Source organism: Equus quagga, chromosome 16, assembly GCF_021613505.1.
Source record: "Equus quagga isolate Etosha38 chromosome 16, UCLA_HA_Equagga_1.0, whole genome shotgun sequence".
Lineage (NCBI taxonomy): Eukaryota > Metazoa > Chordata > Mammalia > Perissodactyla > Equidae > Equus > Equus quagga.
The window spans coordinates 56,221,024-56,241,823 of record NC_060282.1 but is presented as its reverse complement, the minus strand read 5'-3'; the positions used below and the strand labels follow the sequence as shown (position 1 = coordinate 56,241,823).

General features: G+C 44.2%; 1 protein-coding gene across 3 annotated transcripts; it reads left to right on the top strand.

Moving 5' to 3' along the window:
* The first annotated feature begins 1,925 nt into the window (after positions 1–1,925).
* SDR16C5 (short chain dehydrogenase/reductase family 16C member 5) lies at positions 1,926–19,979 on the top strand. 3 transcript variants are annotated; one of them, XM_046641975.1, is made up of 7 exons: positions 1,926–2,076; positions 5,013–5,359; positions 11,240–11,371; positions 14,148–14,247; positions 16,278–16,422; positions 17,099–17,224; positions 19,667–19,979. In XM_046641975.1, exons 2-7 carry the CDS (start codon positions 5,027–5,029, stop codon positions 19,758–19,760), a joined length of 930 nt encoding a protein of 309 aa, XP_046497931.1. In that variant the 5' UTR covers positions 1,926–2,076; positions 5,013–5,026; the 3' UTR covers positions 19,761–19,979. The 3 variants fall into 3 exon arrangements, with proteins under 3 accessions (XP_046497931.1, XP_046497932.1, XP_046497933.1); XM_046641976.1 differs by lacking the exon at positions 1,926–2,076 and adding an exon at positions 6,223–6,349 and having other exon boundaries at positions 5,228–5,359; XM_046641977.1 differs by lacking the exons at positions 1,926–2,076; positions 5,013–5,359 and adding exons at positions 6,060–6,083; positions 6,185–6,349.
* Positions 19,980–20,800: the final 821 nt, after the last annotated feature.

Genomic DNA, 20,800 nt, shown 5'->3' with positions numbered 1-20,800 from the left:
CTAACATCTGTACCCATCTTCCTCTATTTTGTATATGGGACGCCTGCCACAGCATGGCTTGATAAGCAGTGCATAGGTCCATGACCCGGATCCCAACCAGCCAACCCGGGGCCACCAAGCGGAGTGTGCAAACTTAACCCTTACGCAGCCAGGCAGGGCCCCCCCCCCCCCCCGGCCACCTGCAAGAAACATTTTAATACACATTTCTGTGACTAACAATGAAGTTAAAGCGTTTTTTCATACGCTCATTAGCGCACTCTGTATCTTCCATCATAAATTGTCTGTTTCTAGCCTTTGCCACACAGGACTCTTTAAAAATACTTTCTTAACTTTCAGGATTATGGTCAATGCACTGAGTTTCTCCCACATCAAGTCAAAGTGAGGCCTTCTCCAGACAGCAGGGCCTCTAGTTCCCTTAATTACATCACCAATGAACTCTCACTGCTTTACCTTCATATCCTGTTTTAATGAGATTTCTAATAATGCTTGAGATTTCTTTCTTGAGCTCTACTCTGACCCTCTGCCCAGAAAACGAGTGACAGCCCAGGCCTTTGCTCAGAGAAACCTGGAAGATTTCATAAGGCTGGTGTTTGCCAATATCTCCCCATCTGCACTCTTGCAGGTAGGCTGTATGACCTGGAGTCCATCACCCAACTTTTCTATGCCTTAGTCCACTCACCTCCACACCCACCCTTCCACCTACCTCTCCCTATCCAGGCTGGCTAGGTGCCCCTCTTCTGTGCACCCGGGGTAGTTCCCCAGAGTCACGCACAGAGCCCTGCAGAGCACATGCCCCTGGGTGATGACTGCTAACCTGAAACCAAAGCACACACCTGCCCCATTCACTTTCCAACAGAGCAGCCACTCGAAGGCTTTCCACAGCTCACCACTGCCTACAGAACACAAGTAACCTCCTAAGCACTGAAATGACAGTCCAGGCTCCACCCTTCATCTACTTTTCCAGGCTTCTACAACCTGTTTCTTCTCACAGCCAAAGAGAGAACAAACGTGCAACTCTTCACACACCCAGGTCTGTGCCAGGTATAGGTTGGCTAACGATGCTCTCCTCTGAGCCTTCCCACTTGTGTGTGTCCGACCCAACCCTGGGTGAATTCCAAACGCAATCTTGTCCTGACTCCTCGTTTTTTCTTCAACACCTCCTAATTTATTGATACTTCTGCTCCTTATGCCACTCAGCAAACTCCATCCTTTTATTATAAGCATTTCAGTGGTGATATGCTTACAGGAACTTGATGATTAGCTAATGTTATTAACTGATTTTTATCTTTTTTTTTTCTTAGACGTAGCACTGCCGCATCCTCTTGATCTTTGTACACAGAGAAGATGTTTAGTAAATACTGGTTGGATCAAAGTACACTGTTGACTTTTCTTTTTTTCTCAACCTCATCTTGTTAGAAGAAACTTCTCGCTCACCCACTTCTCCTCTACCTCCTGCCAGCGTGGCACCCACCCCCGCCCGCACCTCCCGACCCTTTACCTACACCGGGAGGCAACTGACCAAGATCCCAAGTAGGGCAGTCAGACGCCGCAGGAGAGCTCCGCACCCGTGCCCTGCGCTGCAGGCTGCAGAGGCATGACCTGACTCCCGCTTCCCATCGACGCCTCCACCTGTCTGCCCTCTAACACAAGGTTTCCCAACCTCAAGACTGTGCTTTGGAAACACCTGGGGAACTTTTTAAATGCTGATACCTGGGCCCCCTTCCAACGCAGAAATTCTGATTTAATAATCCAGAGTGCAGCCTGGGCATCGGGATTTTCAAACGTCCCCGCGTGATTCTTATGTTCGAAATCCCGGCGTGCACATCCAGTCATCACAACCGAATTTGCAGCTTCCAAATGTGGCGGCCGGGGCAAAAAAGGAAGGGAGCGCGGGCCCACGTGGCGCGGGACCTGGGCGGCCCCACCCCTGCGGGGCGCGGCCGGCGGCCCTTGGGCGAGGTTTCCGGCGGACGCTGGGATAAATCCTTGAACCTCGCTCAGGGGCGAGCCAGGGTCCCGGTGTCCTTGGCAGGCGAGCGCGGCTTCTCGGCGGGCAGCGAGGGCAGCGTATCCGGGGTGAGTTGCCGAGGTCCGGACCCGGGCACTGGGCAGCAGCTCGGGGAGGAGGTGGCGCCGGCTGGCTCCGACGCGCCGCGCCTCCGCACCCCGCCGGCCCGCAGCGGCCCGGGTGGTGAGAGGCCGGCCGGCCGCGGGCGTGAGCGCGGGCAGGTAAACCGAGGCCGGGTGGCGCGGGGCGAGCCCGAGGGAGCGCCAGGCTGCAGCGTCCCTGCGGCCGCCGCGGCCGAGCACCGAGGGGTGAGCTGCCAGCTTCCCTCCCCACCGGAGCACAGAGCGGGAGCCTCCCTGGTCCGCTCTTCTTCTTTGGTCCATTCTGCCCAAGCGCCCTGCTCTCTGCTGCTCAATGCATCTCTTTCTTGCTTCCCACGGCCCCCAATTCGCCCCATGCCCCTTACCTGCCCCCCTTCCCAGGGTAAACATCCTGCCACTGCTGGGAAGCTGACGTCACCTGTTTACATTGCACCAAGTTAGTTCAGCTTTTGGATTAAGCGGCTAGGCCATGGGATGGAGACACCAAAAAAGTCTTCAGCCTGATTAAATTTAATATGCTCTGTAACCTGTAAGGAAGAGTCTATACAGTAAAACTGAACCTTACATTTACACTTGTTTGTAAGTATACTTACTGTAACCGTCTGTCATTGGTTTAGCCAAGGATCATTCATTCATACGCTAGCAGGAACACCAGTCATAGCTCTAGCTAATATTTATTTTGCTGTCGTTATGTGCCTGGCACTGTTCCGGCAAGGCCTCCACATTATGGGAATTTGGAGCAGAGGGGGAGACGATGTGTAATCTGGCAGGTGCTGAAATCCAGCCCAACTCGTCTTGCCCCACCCCCACCCCCACGCATGCATGCATGCTGGAGAGGGCTGTATTAGAGCAAGAAGGGCCTGTTTGTTTTTCCAACTTGCTTAGTAGTTCCGTGCGCGGTATAGTGACCATTTAACACTCCTTAACACTTTACCTGTGTTAACTCATTTTACTTCCACACCTCCCCTATTCCATAAGTATTGGTACATTCTACTAGAATCCCCCTGTTTAAAGGAGGAAACTGAGGCTCAGAGAGTAAATAATTTTTAGCAAGATTGCAGAGAAGTCAGTGGCAGATCCAGAATTCCAGCTCAAACTTTAATGCCTAGTCCTCATTACCTGTGCGGATACCCAGCAGACACCCTAAACCCCAATCTAGGGAGACCTCAGGATGCCAACTTTTTAAGAATCTAGTAAGCATCTGCCAAGACAGGGGTAAACAATGCGTTTGTTCTAGGTCTTGCATCATGCCAACGTTGAGACAGTGGCATGTCCCATCATATTGAGACATGAGTCAGTCCCATCTGTAGAATGAACCAAGAAACGACAGTTTAGGTCACAACAATTTCCTAAGGGTTTGACCATGCTCCAAGGCCTCCTGCAGATAATCTATCCACCTGCACTCATTAATAGTAACTAGTCTGTCCTTAGCAAACTGCACAGTAAGTGAAGACCAGCTACTCTTTTTTTTGTTTTTTTTTTTTTGTGAGGAAGATTCACCCTGAGCTATCATCCATTGCCAATCCTCCTCTTTTTTCGCTTGAGGAAGAGTCGCCCTGAGCTAACACCTGTGCCAGTCTTCCTCTACTTTGTATGTGGGATGCTGCCACAGCCTGGCTGATGACTGGAGTAGGTGCGCACCCGGGATCCAAACCTGTGAACCCAGGGCCACTGAAGCGGAGCACAGGAAACTTTAACCACTCCGCCACAGGGTAGACCCCTGCTACTCTTTAATGAAGAACGTCTCCTGCCCTCATCTGTGCCTCTCAATTGGACACCCCGTTCAGGGAAGCTCCCTGTCCCCAGCACAGTATGCCCTCCACTAAACATGTCTTCTCATCCTGGAAGAAATAAGACCTTCCATTCTTTCTCAACTGGTTGTTAGTAAAGCATCTTATAAATTCATTCTCTCTAAAGTGTGAGTAACTGATAGCAAGATGTAAGCAGTGAGCCCTGTATGAGTTTGTCAAGGGGAGGCCTTTTATTCATTCAGCAAACCTATTGAGTGACTTCTTGGTGAGCAGCGGTATGAATCTGAGAAACATGGTAAGATTTGCAAAGTGCTTCCTGTGAGCCAGCATTGTGGTCAAGCATGTAACATACATTCTTATTTTATCTGCAAAACCACCCTGTGCCACAGGACTAGTAGAGATGAGGAGACCGACTGAGGCTCAGAGAGACTCCACAGCCTGCCCAAGGCTCCACAGCTAGACAGGGGCAGGGCAGGACAGGAATCCAGGTCTCTCTCTAACCGACATCCTACAATCACAGGGCCGAGTGGTAAATAATGTGGCACGGAGACAAAAGAGCCTGGGGAAGGGGTATCCTGTGCCGACAGCGAATCTATCAGAAAAGGTTTAGAACAACTAATTATTCCTCTTCAAATACGTTATACAAATAGGATTTTACATTTTCCTCTTGAATCTCAGATTTTAAATAGTGACACAGTGCAAATTAGAAAACAAATCCGAAAGGAGATAAAAATAAAACCAGAAAGATAGTAGTCGTCCCATAAACATTATGATGTAGTCAAGATTTTGAACATAAAATCAACAGGACTCGTGGTCATTGTGAAGAATGGTTAACTGTGAAAACAGTGGACTTCTCCTTGGCTTAAATTTGGATATGCTTTCAGTTCCGGGTTAATGAACATTTCTGTCACGCCCAATGCCCAGCAGGCATGCAGGTGTGTATCGAGCTTGGTGCTGTGAATGAAAGTTGGCTAAGATACCTTTCCTGTGGGTTCCCTCCCCTGTGTAAGGTCAGAGTCAGCTACCAAGAGAAATGTTTAAATCATGCTTCTCAGTTGGCTTCACTGTTTCAGAAAGTACGAGCTCCATGTAGTAGGCAACCCGGAAGGAATGGACACCTAGGTCCTTATAAGAGTCTATCTTTCTTTATAGGTGTCAGCCAGAATATGGCGCCCGACCTGAACTCAACAAAGGACTTGTTCGTTTTCTTAGGAAAATCAGTGTTTAGTGTTCTGGAGGACATGGTTTTTACCTTAATCCCAAAGCCACGGAAGAACGTTGCTGGTGAAATAGTGCTCATAACAGGTGCTGGGAGTGGACTCGGAAGGCTCCTAGCCCTCAAATTTGCCAGCCTTGGATCTGTGCTTGTTCTCTGGGACATCAACAAGGAGGGGACCGAGGAGACATGCGAGATGGCTCGGGCCGCTGGAGCCACGAGAGTTTATGCCTACACCTGTGATTGCAGTCAAAGAGAAGAAGTGTATAGGGTGGCCGATGAGGTAAACCTTGAGTGCTTACTGGTTTCGCCGGGTAGTAAGAACTCCATGTTAATCTTTTAACATACATCAGTTTCTTTGTCTATTTCCCTTTGTCAGTGCCAATTTGCCTGTCTCCAATATCTCTTTAATTTAAAAAAATATTGGGAGTGGGAATTAGGATTTTTGGGTTCTCACTGTATGCAATACAGCTTGCTAAGCACTCTGTATTATATCATAATCCTATAAAGTCTAGCCCGTTATTATCTCCATTTCACAAATAAGGAAACCAAGAGTTAAGGCAGGTAAGTAGCGTACCTAAGAAACACAGCTAACAAGCAGCAAAGCCACAGCTGGGACTGGAGTCTGATAACTCCCAGTGTGTGCTCTAATCACCACGCTATACTGACTGTGCTGGCCCCCATTATAGTATAGGAGGTAGGTGGCAGCACCCTTCTTTGAGGATAAAGCTGAGACACAGAGATATTAAATAACCTGCTCAGGGTCACAGACCTAGCACATGACTAAGCCAGGATTTGAAGCCATGTTTGGTCTGACTTTCAATCCAGCCATTTCCACCCTACCACAGTGCCTTTCATTTGAATGTGTATTTCTCTTAAGCAGTCATAAGAAAATCATAATATTTTATTCATCCTAAAGACTCTTAACCACAGTTACTCCTTTGGTGATGATACAGATTTGCAGATAAAGAACACCTTCAGGAAACCACAGCTCCAATATGCCAATGGTAAGGGTTTCCTTCGTTCAGAGAGGCATATGCTTGTTTGGTGGCTGCCTCCTTTCCCTCATAAGGATTTCTCTGTCCTCACATTGGCATGACTACTCCAGACATCACACTCCTGGCCCACTTTTTTTGTGGCTCCCAGAATTCACCAATGCAGTGAGAAGAAAGGAACCAGACCAGCCTCCAACGAGCAGCCCTGTCACATTGGAAAGTCCTTGCATATGCAAAAAGGAAAAAGGGAGTCTGATTATTCAGATGTCCAAGGACAGGTGGGTTCATCAAACTCTCTTAAGGCCTTAAAGGCTATGTCATCCTATTCTTCCCATAAAATTGGATCGGGGTTGTTGTTCTTTAGTAAAATATACAGAGGATTGGCCAGAAGAGAGAAATTTGGAATCCAGTTTTGGCAATAACCAACTAGCCTGAGAAAATCTTGCAGTTGGCTCTTAGTTTTGGGTTTCGGGAAACTTAAGACATCATGAAGCCTGTCTGGATCTAAAGGTAGCCCTTGTTCTCATATCAGAGGTGTTAAATATCAAACGTGAGTTTGTGCAAACTACAAGTTGCCCTTGGCGATTTTACGTCCCTTTAAGGCTAAAAGCTTTAGCAAGTGGCTGCTGTCTTCCTATGAGGAGACTTGTGAGGGAGAGCAAGGAAGCATATCATCCACATATTCTAACAAAGTAGAACCCCTGGGGAGCTTATATCATCCAGATCAGCCTCCAGGATTTGTGAGAAGTAAGAAGGGCTTTCAATGAAACTCTGCTGAAGTTTTCGCTTCTCTTCAGCATACACTGCTGTCTGGTGAATTGTTTTCCTTCCCAAGTGAAGACAAAAAGGTATTGACTAGCTTCATCAACTAGGATGCTAAAGAATGTACTATGTAAATCAACTGGCATAGAGAGTTTGCTCCCAGTGGGAACGGATGTTAGGAGCATGTGAGGGTTTGGAACAACAGAGGTGAGGGCTAACAGTGTAGTTTATTGCTTGGAGGTCCTGGACAAACCTCTGCCTTTGGCTGTTGGGTTTTCTCACAGGTAAAATACAGTGTTACAGGGGCTAGTACAAGGGATAATAAGGCCTTGAGCCTTAGTAATCCTCTTCTATGGGCTTTCCATCTTGAAGGGTCTCTTTACTTATAGGGTACTAATTAATCCTGGGGGGAGGTTTTGAGGGATCTTTTTGAATCCTGAGGGGAGGTGTGCTGTGAATTTTACTGATATCATTTGGAGATTTTGCCCATAAGGAGGGTGGCAGCTGATTCAATAGGGACAAGTGATCCGTGTTTCCAGAATCAACGCTAGCACTGTCAGGGGCAGCGCAAATAAAAGATGTCAAAGTGTCATTTAATTCACCTGGTTGGCCATTTTGATAACTACTGTCAAATTCTAGACTTATTTTCCCCTTTTGGGAGAAAGAAATTCTGGCATGATACTTTTCCAAGAAGTCTCAGCCTAAAAGATGAATAGAGGTGAAGGGACTTAGGAAATAAGGGTGTATGTCTCTCATAGGGCCTCAACAAATGGGAATAGGTTCAGAGACAGGAAGCTTTGGAGGTTTGTTAGAGATCCCCACTATTTGAACTGTCGTAGTACTCTGAGGCAGGGCTGCTTTATAGTAGTGAGGTTGAACCTCAAGAGGGTGGCTCCAGTGTCACTTAGGACAGAAAGGGATTGATCGTCAATCTGGAGAAATGTTTCTCCAAGCCAAATAAGAAGGAGGATTGCAAAGAACACCTGTAGTTCCTTGGATCCCTGTCATTGGCAATTTGTAGGACATTGGAAAGGCTGGTTAGAGGGCTGAAGGCACCTGAAGTGTTTAAATTTGTAACAATCTCTTTTCCAATATTCTGGTTCTTTGCAATAATAACAGAGACTAGGTTTTTGGTTTCATTTAGGGGCCGTCATTTGCTGGAGGTGAAGACTAAGAATTTTAGCCGTCTTTCTTCAGGTGACTCATCTAGAGTGTGAGAGAGTTGGTTTGCCAGATTAACTAAATCTGCAGTGGACACAGTTTCCCATTATATCCTGGTCCTTTTTACTGGAAGGGAAAGATCCCAGGTCAGCCCATTGATAAACACAGAGTTAAAAGCTACCCAGGTGGAATCAGCGTCTGAAGGAAGACCAGAATTTTCTTTAAAAACAATCTGGAGTCAATTATAACAGTCATGAACAGGTTCATCAGGTTTTTGTGCACAAACCTGAATTTGTTTTGTTTTGTTTTCCTGGGGAAGATTTGCCCTGAGCTAACGTCTATTGCCAATCTTCTTCTTGTTCTTCTTTTTTTTTTTTTTGGCTTGAGGAAGATTAACCCTGAGCTAACATTAATGCCAATCTTTGTCTATTTTATATATGAGCTGCCACCACAGCATGGCTGACAAGTGGTGTAGGTCCATGCCCGGGATCCAAACCTGCAAACCTGGGCCACCAAAGTGGTGTGTGCCAAACTTAACCACTACACCACGGCATGGCCCCAACACAAGCCTGAATTTTGTTCCAATCAACAAGCTTTGGGAAAGCCTTAGGAATTTCCCAATGAAGTTGTCTAGCTATTGCCTGAGCCTGATCATACAACAGGTCCGAGGGTTGGTTTCCTGGTTGTAATTCAAGAGACCTTGTAGGATTTTCTCAATTGGCAGTTTTCACATCTAGTGGACCTGGCCTTCACTGACAAGCATATGAACTAGCTGCTATAAGTTAGAGAAACCAAGTTGATAAGAAACCAAGTTAAATGACCATACTAAATTCTTCAGCAAATTTGTGAGGCTCCTAGGGAGCTTTGGAAAAATCTTTGACTGTGGCTCGCAGTTAGGCTTTAGTCCAGGGATTACATAAGGGTTTAGCCTTTGGATCCTCAGAAGGCTTAATTTTAAAGGGACAGGTTCTGATAGGTTCAGAGGAAGAAGGAATGCGAGCGGTTCCACAAAAAGGGGAAGTTCAGTGAGAGTGTTAGTATGGGGTGACTGAGAGTATAGCGGAGGTGTGGACTGTACAGAAAGGAAGGAGGAAGATGGTTCCCGAGGCGGAGCCTTAGATGAAGAAGCCAAGAAAGAGGAATGTGAGACTTCAGAAACCATTTTATCTTTCTTTAACCGTTTGTTTGCCTCAGCCGACCTTAAAATTTTATTTTGCAAACAGGGAATTTGAGACTCCTGGTACTGTTTGGAAGCCTGAAGATACCAGTCAATATAGGCGTTCCATTCAGCTTTGGAAATTACAGAGCTAGGGTTGTCCAGTTCGGCTTTAAGAAAAGTAAGTTTGGGGAGTTCCGAAGTTTCCCAAATTGGCCATTCTTATTCTGAATTACTTTTGGTCAAGTCAGTCCATTTAGTTGGAAATGCGCATGAGGAATGACCACAGTTTGTGACCATAAAATCAGCCAGGGTCTCTGTGCCAGAGGCAGGGCGGGGCTCAAAATATTTAGATAACTGGGATCTCATTTCCTAGGGCTTTTTTTAGAGCAGAGGAATAATTCTCAAACAGCCTAAACAGCTCAAACAGCTGAAACAGCTTGACCAGCTCAAACAGCCTGCAGGCTTCACACCAGCCAGTTCCAATAGAACAGTCCGATTTCAGTAAGGTGGCCTGAGGGTTGACTTGACACAGTTCCAAAGAACAGTCTGAGTCCAAGTGGAATCAGACCGAAAGTTGATCGCTGCATCTCCGAGGAACAGTCTGCTTCCAAGGGAGGCGGGCCCGCGCAGCTCCAACGGACCGTCCGAAGGTCGGACTGAAGGCCAGCACCGCTTCAGTAGAAACACTCCAGTTCCAAAAGGAATCAGGGCCAGCCCCAGTAGCCTACTGGTTAAGTTCTAGGCACTCTACTTCAGTGGCCTGGCTTCGGTTCCTGGGCACGGACCTACACCACTCGTCTATTTGTGTCCATGCTATGGTGGCAGCTGACAAACAAAAAGAGGAAAATTGGCAGTGGATGTTAGCTTAGGGCGAATCTTCCTCAGCAAACAAACAAAAGGAATCAGACCGAAGGCTAGCACAGTTCCGAGGAACAGCCTGATTCGATGAGTCAGGCTGAAGTGCCACCTGAGTACACACAGACAAACAAGGCCTTAACCAGAAAAAGACGAAGCCTTAAAATAGATAACCGATGAAACCTAGAGAGCTTCAAACACACAGAGGACAGAAGCTCGGATCCAGGAGAAAGACTCACCCTCAAACTGTGAAGTTGGTGAGAAAAGCAGCGGGCTCAGTGGGCTCTGTTGTGGGTACCACACCTGTTTGCTCACCATCCTCAGAGTCTTCGGGGGTCTTCTCTGGATCCCCTTACAGGCCGCCTAAGTGTTGACCTTAAACAAATAGACAGCTAGTTATCTCTCCAGAAAAAATGCATTCATCTGAGATCGGCAAAAAATTGCAGTTCAAGGTCCGCAACCACAGTGAGCCGCATGCAAGTCCCAGAGCAGCAAGGGAGGAGAAACTCTTTTATCGAGGGGAGGAGGAAGTTGGCGGGGCTGAAGTAAACAGAGGTCGAGGTGTCGTGGCTTCTCGTTGACTGAGTTAAGTCTCTCACTGGCTGAGCTTGCTGGTCAAGAAGAGGGAGTCTTTCTTCTTCTTGTTGGGCTCTGCTATCAACCTAAGGCATGAAAGCTCCCCCTTTTGGCCTCCTGACTCCAATTTAATGCGGTTTCTCTTTATTCACATGCCCACCAGACAGTTGATGAAAACAGGACAGATGGGTGCTGAGCTACACTGTGTGTTTAAAACATGAATCTGAATATCATACTTCCTCCACTCTCTCCCTGCTCCACCCCCATGTCAGTGTGTGCCAGGTCTTGATTTCTGACATAGATCTAATATCTTACGTCCCATTGCAATGGTTAAAATTATGTACTAGTTATACACAGCATAGAACAAAATTACTAATCACTGAGTATAAGAATAACTTTAACTGTAGAAGGAAAGTAACATTGCAGCGTTGGCACCATCATAAGAAGGGGAGGAAATGAGAGGAATGGCATCAGACTGGGATCACTGGTGCGCTGTAAACTCAGCGAAAGAAATAAGACATACTTTGTTTTTAGAGTGCATAAACTCAATCTGCGTTAACAAGGCTAAGAAGCGTATAAAACTGTGGCAAAAATTAAACCTAGATCCTATGAGGAATTACTGCATGTGCGGTGTTGCTCTTGCTGTTCGATTCAGGTTAAGAGAGAAGTTGGTGACATTTCCATCCTCATCAACAATGCTGGAATCGTAACTGGCAAAAACTTCCTCGACTGCCCGGATGAGCTTATAGAAAAGTCTTTTGATGTGAATTTCAAAGCACATTTATGGGTAATTATTTTTTCTTCTCATAATAAATATAAAGTTACTCTGACATTTAGAAGTACCTTCCTCTTGTTCTCTTACAATAATAACAGCCTCTAAGTAAAGCACAGACTTCTCAGTTTTAGATTTGTCCTGGTCTACTCAGACATCCTCTCCTGATCCAACTTAACCTACACCTCCCAGGGCCTCTGTTCAGGGAATCCTACAAAGACACAACTGTCCTTGTGGTCATTTATTGATGGCCAGCCTATGTCGGGTACTATCCTAAGCACCTCATGTATAATCCCTAAAACAGCTCAGTGAGATAAGGGATCACATAAGTTAAAAGATTTGCTCAAAGCTACACAGCAAGTGATTGCACTTAGACATGACCAGGGTGACCTTATCACTTGCCTAAGCTGGAACTCTTTTGAAAGTGAAAGGAGGCATCATTAATAAGCAAGCATTCATCAGGTCTGTTCTGGGCAAACGAAGACCTAACCAGGGAAAGGAGAGTTTTTACCAGTCAAACTTGGTGACTACGTGCTGCAGACGTGAGTGGCACGGCCCCTGACTTCTAAGATGATGTGCCTACTTTCAGAAGTTGCATTTCCCCAGCCTTTGCTGAGACCAGTCATGTCAGGCCTCCCCACACCACGCACTTCTCGTTCTGCCCCTCCCAGCCCTTGGGCCCATTTCATTCTGCCTTGTTCACAGCTCATCCTTCCCTGGGCAAGCTCTCTCCTTCTGGGAGAGTGTCTTTGCTGGAGATTTCTGAGATCCCCCTCCATTCTCCTCACCTCTCTCCAGATGGACTTCCTGCCCAGCTCTCCTTTGACCCACCTTTACATATTATTTGGAGTTTGTCAGTTTTCTGTCCCCTAGTTTCACCAAAAGTATAATGGTGCCATTAGTGTAATGGTGGCATTCTTGGTGTTCCATCTAGTTTTTGGCGAAAGATGGAAAGATTCAGAACTAAGTGGCCACGATGTTCCTTCAGGAACTACTGCAAGTGATTTCTCTTGTCTTGTCCCAAAGGTCCTTCTTCATTAGCATATGTGGTCAGGATGAAGATAAAGACATGATCTCCTTAAAGGTCTCCACTCCTGTAGCTTTAGTGTTCTTTTCCCATCTCTCTGTTTTTCTCCAGTCTCCTTCATGGTCTCCCCTTTCTCTTCTTTTCCTCTCTCTTCTAGTTGTTCCTGAAGTGCTGGCATTTCTCTGGCCCTTGTCATCCCCTCCCCTCTTCTCACCCTATATGCTCCTTCTGGGCAAGTTTGCATACACTCTTTGAGCCCCTGCATGGAATGGGCATTTAATTGCTAGTGGGTCAGGGAGCTCATGGTGACCATGCTCCCAAGCGGAGTGTCCCCGTGGAGAAAGGAAGTGACCACTGCAGACTATCGAAACTCAAGTTGTTTTTATTATGCTGCACTGTTTGCTGGTTTTGATTTTCTAGCTCTGTCTACATGTTAGTTTCTCTCTCAAACTCACTGCAATGCAGACAAACAAAGGTTGTTTGAGTTTTGTAGGAGATCCCTTTTCTCATATTTATTCATATTGTCAATGTAAATAATCAATTGTCATTCTATAGCAGGGAGTTTTATTCCAGCCAAGCTGAGGACTATAGCCTGGGAGTGCAGCCTTTGCAAGGGAACATAGTGCTGCAAAGAATGGTTTTCAGCATCATTATATGCCATTTCCTAACAAAGAGATGTACATCAAGCGTGACAGGAGTGTATTCTTTCAAGGATTTAAGGAGATATTTTGTTACAAGTCAGCACGTACACAGCAGGTCAATATGACCCTGGTGTGTGGAAAGGGAAACTTATCTTCAAAAACTACTGAGTCATAAGAAGGGAGGCATCAATTCTTGTCTTCAAAAAGTACATTGTTTCCTTGGGGATAATGATTAAAGCAGACGTACAATGAATGTTTCATAGGCCATAAGTCAGGCTTCTTTGGTTTAAATAAAATTTAGGCCAAATCAAGTTTAAACAAAGATGGCTTTCCCATATACCTCAATATATAAAATTTTCTTACATCAATATTATTCATATTTGAAAAGAAATATGAAATATAAACTTATGTCATATGAGTGTGCAGTTATTCATCTTTGATTATTTTTTTGTTGCAAAATATATCTTCTCCCAAAGCTCCTTTCTCCTTTACCTTCTTTCTCCAGATCCCACAGTGAAGGTGGAGGTGTTCTATAGACTGAGACCCAGTACATGCCCCCTCTTCATAACAGATACTCTTTTTTATGACGAGGAATAAAAATAAGAAACCATTATTCAAAGAAGTAGAGATGAATTTAAGAACCAAGTGATACTTTTAAACTGAAGCCAAGAGCAGCAAGTCCTGTGAACAATGTTCAGGAAACACTTGAAATTCAAATATGATCCAAGGAGGAAAAAAAGGAAATATAAATCTAAATAACCATATCCTTGATTATAGTCTAAATAATCATATCCTTTCCTTTCTGGACTGTGACTGCCACAACTAAGATTTTCCTATACTGCTTCAATTATTGTCTTAATATTGTGTTTTTAAAAGTCAAATGTGAGCAAAATATGTCTAAATAAATTATTTTTAATAATATTGGAATTGCCACCAGGCAAATATTGATTTAATAAGTTAAACAAGTTAAGATGATTACTTGCCAGATGTTTGTTTTCATATCCCAGTGTCTTCAGGTATTTTTATGAGCTTAAAATTTTTTTAATCAAAATGATCATATAAACATCTAAAAAAATATGGAATGTGGTGTAAAATGTTAAAAGTTTTACTTTGCTCTTCTTAGACTTATAAAGCCTTTCTACCTGCTATGATTGCAAATGACCATGGACATTTGGTTTGCATTTCAAGTTCAGCTGGATTAACTGGAGTAAATGGACTGGCAGGTAAGAGAAATTTAATATTTTGCAATTGTAAAAATGTCTTAGAATTTTAACTTACATGATAGTTCTGAAGAATCAGCATTAACTTGATGTACTGATGATAAAGGATAGTAAATTAAGAAGTACATTCAATGAGGTAAGTTATTGAAAACTTCATTGTGCAGCAAAACTGCCCATCAGGTATACATAGATGAATTTGAACTATGCACTTGGGAATCATTAGGTTTTATGCAATCCCCTTGGTTTAAAAAAAGAGAGAGAGGCTTTACTGATAAATTTTTGATACAAGTGATTAGCATAGCCACTGTCCTCCAAAATTCACCTAGCACTCTTTATCAGGATGGTGGAAGGACCACTATGCTTTCTGAATTTTCAGTAGGTAGAGTGGAAACCCCTGCTGTGAGTTTGGAGAAAGTTTCTTGACCCCAGGAAACCTAAAATTAACTTCTTTGCTTTTTTGCTGGTTAAAGACTTACCGAAAGTGGTTGTCATTTCCATCTCCTTTGCAACTGACTTGACGTTAGCAGTGGGGAGGGGACAAAGAGAAACACGAAGATCTTCGGTGAAGGCAGCCCCACTCAGAAGCTGGCCCTAGGGCGAACAGAAATCTTGTCCGTACCTACCAGGGTGTCCCTTGGAGCAAACACCCTGGGTCCTGGCTTGTGCAGATCCCTGAGACTCATCCATCAGAAACCCTAGCTGCAACATTCGGATCACAGATTGGCCAGTTTGCTAATCAGGCACTTCCTAATGCTTTTGAGCTGAGCAGCATAGTTCAACATTCACAACACTAGTCTAAGCATAGTTCATCTCAGTTATGTGGATAGGTTTTTCAGAACCACCAGTCACCCAAAATATTACCAGTCTGTACACATCTCCCTGTACCCTAGACTTCCCTTCCTCTATCTTTCTTAGAATTCTTTTTATTACCTCTCTCTCATATGTCTGATGAGTCATGGGGCTTTAAAATAATACAGGTGTATTTACAGCTCCTATTAATCCTTTTTCTGACATAGTATTTCTATCTTCAGATACAAGACTCTCCCACCCCCAGTGAAGTGTCAGCCTTTTGTAATTTGCACAGCGTGGGGCTCCTGTGCATCAGACCACTAGGGGTGCTATTTAGAATGCAGGTTCCCTGGATCCTGGGCCATGTCTGTTCATCCGAATCTCAGGGGTTGAGGGGCTCAGTTAGCTGCATTTGTGCCAAATGACTCAGACGATCCCTGAAGCTGCTCAGGACCCCTTCTCTCCCCTTTCCTCCCTCTATCATCTTACCCACTGTCTTGGAAAGAGCAGGGCCCGTCAACCCCATGCCTGGCACTTGTAACCTGGTTCTTGCCAGTTGTAGTAGCTACTCCTTAACAGAGTACTAAGTATGCCTCTGACTGTGTGAGGCAAAGGAAAGAATAAGTCTACCTAAATGCCTTTTCTTCTCCAAACTTGGCCATTCAGTGAATTGAATATTCAGGTGTTTACTTGAAGTGAGAGTGTCTGAAGATAGAAAGCTCCAAACTAACATAAATGCCGCTTTCCACTACCCCTGCATTTTCAAGATATTTAAGAAGTTGATGTTGAAGCTACTGAGTCCTTTCTTTTTCTTCTAGAAGTAGGAGAAAGAGTTATAGTTGGAAGAAAACTTGATCCAAGTATCACAACCCACACTGATCTCTCTTGCTGAGACTCCTACATCACTTATTATTTTACTTCTTCTTTTGTGTGTCTTCCTGCCCTGATTGGGTTGAAGCTCTTTGGGACAGGGACTGGATGCACCTTTTGTACCCCGTGTAATAGCTAGCACAGTTTCTCCTGTGCTAACCCTGCTTCTCTTGAGTCCACTTGGTCGTTATCAACTGACCATGTTCTCTCCCACTCATTTCACTCTTCTTCCAGTGGGAGTAGACCAAGATCATACAAAATAAGAACCTGAGATGTTGTCCCAGTCTCTGTCAGTATGAGTGTTTCGAGAAAACCTTAATGTAATGCCATTTAAAGACGTTAGAATATACATTAGCATTGTTTGTCTTTTTCAGATTATTGTGCAAGTAAATTTGCAGCCTTTGGATTTGCTGAAGCTGTGTTTGCAGAAACAGTCGCTCAGAAACAAATGGGGATCAAAACCACTATTGTGTGCCCACTTTTAATAAACACTGGAATGTTTGAAGGTTGTACCACTAAGTAAGTATATCCTTTGATTTCAAAGAAACTACATTTTTAAAAATGATTGGCCATGTATTTTATTTCGTTCTTTATCTGTTTGTTAAAGTTGCTTAAGAAGACATTTTTCTAGGCTTTGGCCTGATTTATAAATGGTTTCCCAATTTCTTTTTTTCCTCAGACGTGTTTGTGTTTAAGGTACTGAGTTTAATGTGAATGGGTAATCAAGGCTGTGTCCATCTCATAGCCACCCTGCAGCCCGGATCTGCTCATCCATCTCCTTGGGGCTCCTGGTCACATCCACTTTCCGCCACCCAGCTCCATTCTGCCCTCTTCCCTGATTCCGCAGAAGGACTGGACATCATTGAAGGGGCACAAATGCCCAAGTCTGTATCTCAGGGAGATCACAGGCAGTTGGTTTTCAAAGACTTGCTTTGCATTATTTAGACCATTTGTTTAATATGATTTTACGTATATGCATATTGTTACATCAGTGTATTAATTAGAATCATCATTTTCCATTTCAAATTCTAGTTATGTTATTACTCATCATGTTTATAAGGGCATAAATATAGAAATAAATCACATATGGAAGGGAAAGAAGTAAATAGATGATCATGTCTTACAACCCTCTTATCCCTAATTTGTAAGAATTGTTTTTATGAGTTTGTTAATTTGGGGATTATTTTACCCTCAGGTTTCCTTCTCTGTTACCAGTTCTGGAACCAGAATATGCAGTGAGAAAGATAGTAGATGCTATCTTGCAAGAGAAAGTGTACCTGTATATACCAAGGGTATTGTACTTCCTGGTGTTTTTAAAAAGGTAACAATATAAGCTTCTGTTATTTCTCTAATGTGCCAGTCAACAGCTTATTCCAAATCCTACCCGGAGGAGCCACTTAGAAACTACCTGTTAAGTGAATTTAGAGCTCTTCATTGTGCTCATTTGCTGGCACAATCTCAAAGTTGCATAGTTGCAGTGCCCCCCGAGTGTAGAAAATGGAATTGGATCCTTCTAGTCATCTTAGTATTGCATTGTTGTCAAAAAGAAGTATATTTGCTAAATGATCTGTGGACAGATTGAAATGATTTTTTTTTTTTAGGCAAGACACTTTTTCTTGTGCTCATAATGGAACAATCATCTTGGAATAGATATTGTGTCCATGCCTTCTCAAGTACAGGGCCCCAAAGTCAAGACCAGACAATAAGCCAAATATTTCAGGAATTTGTGGTGTGGGTAAAGCTGATAATAGATGATAAATTTGAGCTATCAGATGGTTAAAGAACTTGGGGGGAAAAAACTGAAAAGATAACCACCTCTTAAAAGCATGAGAGAGCATCTTTGCCCATCCTTCTCCGCTCTCCATTGGGTTTCACACTGAGATTCACTGGCTGCAGTTTATGAACATTTGACCCCGTTACAGAAATTCTGAATTGCTGATGCACCTGCTTATTCCCACAGTCTCAATTCATTGTCTAGACTGTGACAGGTCCTCTAATACTGCCCCCTCATCTAATACTTCCCCAGACGAGGCTTTGCAAGGAAGCACATTTCGTTACTGAACCACTCCCCTCTATTGAGTTGAATTCTGCCTCGTTTTCACTTCCATTGTTTCTAGCTTTGCCCTCTAACACTATGAGTGATTCCATTCCTCTTGATAACAACAATTCTTCAGTTCTCTGAACACAGATATCATGCCTCAAGTCCACTGCATGGCTAGCAGCCGTTGCCTTTCCTGCATAAGGAAATGTCTTCTTTCTTTAGCTAGTTGTATCTACTTTGTGTAATGAATAAAAATCATTCTTACATCCTTCCCTTTTGTCACACTTCGCCTAACACAAGAGTGGTATGGCTGACTGAGGCTGTTTGGGGCAGGGCAAAGGGTCTCTGACAAGCAGTTTGAGATCTCAAGTTTTGATCCTGCTGTTACTAAGTCTGTGGCTCTGGGCATGCATTTTACTCTCCGGGTCCGGTCTCCTCTTTTACAACATACAAGGCAACACTGGTTATGGCTTGTGGATTAGTGAGTTTAATGCACTGTTTATTGGGCAATGTGTGTGCTCACTACCTCCTGCCTAATAGATAGAGGTTTATAGGATAGTAATGCCAATTGTAAAGAACGTGGGACTTAAGTTTTTTAACATTTTGAATAATTATTGAGATTATGTTTACTTTTACAGGATATTAGTTCTGGGCCCCAGTTTCAGAGAGCTCTACATAGCTCCTGAGAAGGCTTGGAAACCTGAAGAAGTTCGGTGAAGGGGATCAGATCACACACTCCTTCAAATATTCATTCAACAAGCATTAGAGAGTGCCTACTGTGTGCACACATTGCTGACCATCCTAGGATCTGAGGTTTACAGCAAAGAACAAGAGAGAGAAGAGTCCCTGCCCTCATGGAAATTGTCCTCTTAGGGGGTGGGTGGCAGGGAACAAACAAGCAAAAAGGGAAAGAAAAAGAAAAGGTATGGTCAGAAGTGCTATGAAGAAATGTACAGCAGGAAAAAGAAATCCCAGAAGGGGAGGTGGAGGGGTGCAAGTTGAGATTTAATTTTCAGTATGGCATTCAGGGGAGGTCTCACATAGAAGGTAACATTTGACCAGAGACCTGAAGCTGCAGGGGGCAGGAATCACCTGGATATCTTGGGGTGCCCCCAGAGGGACAGCGAGCACAGGGTCCTTTTCTTCACCCCCCACTTAGGACAAGTCTCAGGTTGACTGTGCCTGTTCTGTTTACCGTGCTTCTCCTTGCTCTGCAGTATGGACATCAGGATCTGTGGAGTCAGAGTGCTCTGTCGGGAGGGGCGAGTCGGGGTGGAGAAGATGAACAGTCATAATTGGGTCTTGCCAAAGGTCTGAGGAGTTACTGCATAAAATCCTCCAAGTAGTCCCAGAAAGAGTAATGATCTCATTTTACACTGGAGGAAACTGAGGCTTGTGTGCTAAGTAACTTGCTTGAGACAGCGTTGTAAATGACTGAGCTAGGATTCAAGCCAGGCTCACCCGTCTCCACAAGACTTCACTGCTTCCCATCAATCGTTACATAGAGTATCAAGGAGTATCAAGCAAGGAGAGATGTAGAGACCCTGGGCCAGTGTTCTGCCCCATAGTGGACAAGCCCTGGTGACCCTAAGGCACGCACGCTAATGTGTGTGTGTGAATGAGTTCATCTGCAACAAATCAGTGATGCTGCTTTTCGGCTGAGCTGGTAAAGATGCTTTCACGACTGATAACCAAGAAAGTTTTCTCTTGTCTTCTCTTTAGCATCCTTTCCAGCAAGATAGCAACACTTTTGTGTGAATATTTGGGTATCTTTAATGTAATGGATGGCTTCGTTGGCAAAAAGAAGAAAGACTAAAGACCAACTTTATGGCTGATGTCATCTGATACCCAGCATTACATAATGCTTATTTCAATGAAGAAAAGTGTTTTTGTCCAAAAAGATATATCTGGAGACTACAAGTACCATTCTTATTCTTCTATCTGGACTAGTATTTTCAACCAATGCCTTTAAAAATAATATTGCTATCTGCTGTTTTACTGAGTTTTAAAAATAAAAAAACAGCCCGTTTTGTCATTTCTGCTTGCAGCAGATGTGAAAGAGGGATAATCTGCTTTCTCATGGACTACCCTTCACCTTGGGCATTGGGGTGGTGGCTCAAATGGAGCAGGTGTCTGTGCTTGAGCCCGCATTGGAGAGCTTGGCTGAGGGATGGAGAGTGTGAGTGAGTGTTTAGTTGGCGTGTTCTCTCTCCAGAGGACTCAGAGCTCTGAATTGCCTGTCACCTTCCTCTCAGTTTCGGCCTTTTTTGAACTTGTGCCACCTAATGTATAAAAGGTCAGCCTCCCTTGTCCTTCTTTCCAAAGCATCCACACAAACACTTACTTATACACGCCCTGGGTACTCACAGACTAAGTGCCAATCCTGCAGAAAGTCCATCAGGTGCCACCCTGTCAAGGAGCCTTACTGCACATTCCCTGAATGAGCTTAGCAAGCAGTGATCCCAGACCAAACTCTAAATAGGATCACATTTTTTTTTCTTAGAATATATCAAAGAATGGTTGCTTCTTCTCTGAAAATGACTTTCTACTAAGTTACATGAACTCTACCTATTAATCCAGAAGACATAGTAATGTGGTTAATTTCAGGTGTTTAATTTGCTATTTCAAGTTGGGATTCATGTTGAGATATTTTTCTACAGAATGGAAAGTTTTATGCACTTGTATTCATCAGTGCTGTCTTCATTTCAGATCTATTATATTCTTACAGTTTAATTAACTGGCCAACTGCTTTCATGCTTTGAAAATTAACTATAAAAGCATGACTAAGAAAAATCTGTTAATTACCACATCCCTGGAACTCCTTCCCAGGCTGGTGGGCAGGCTCCTTCCTTGCCT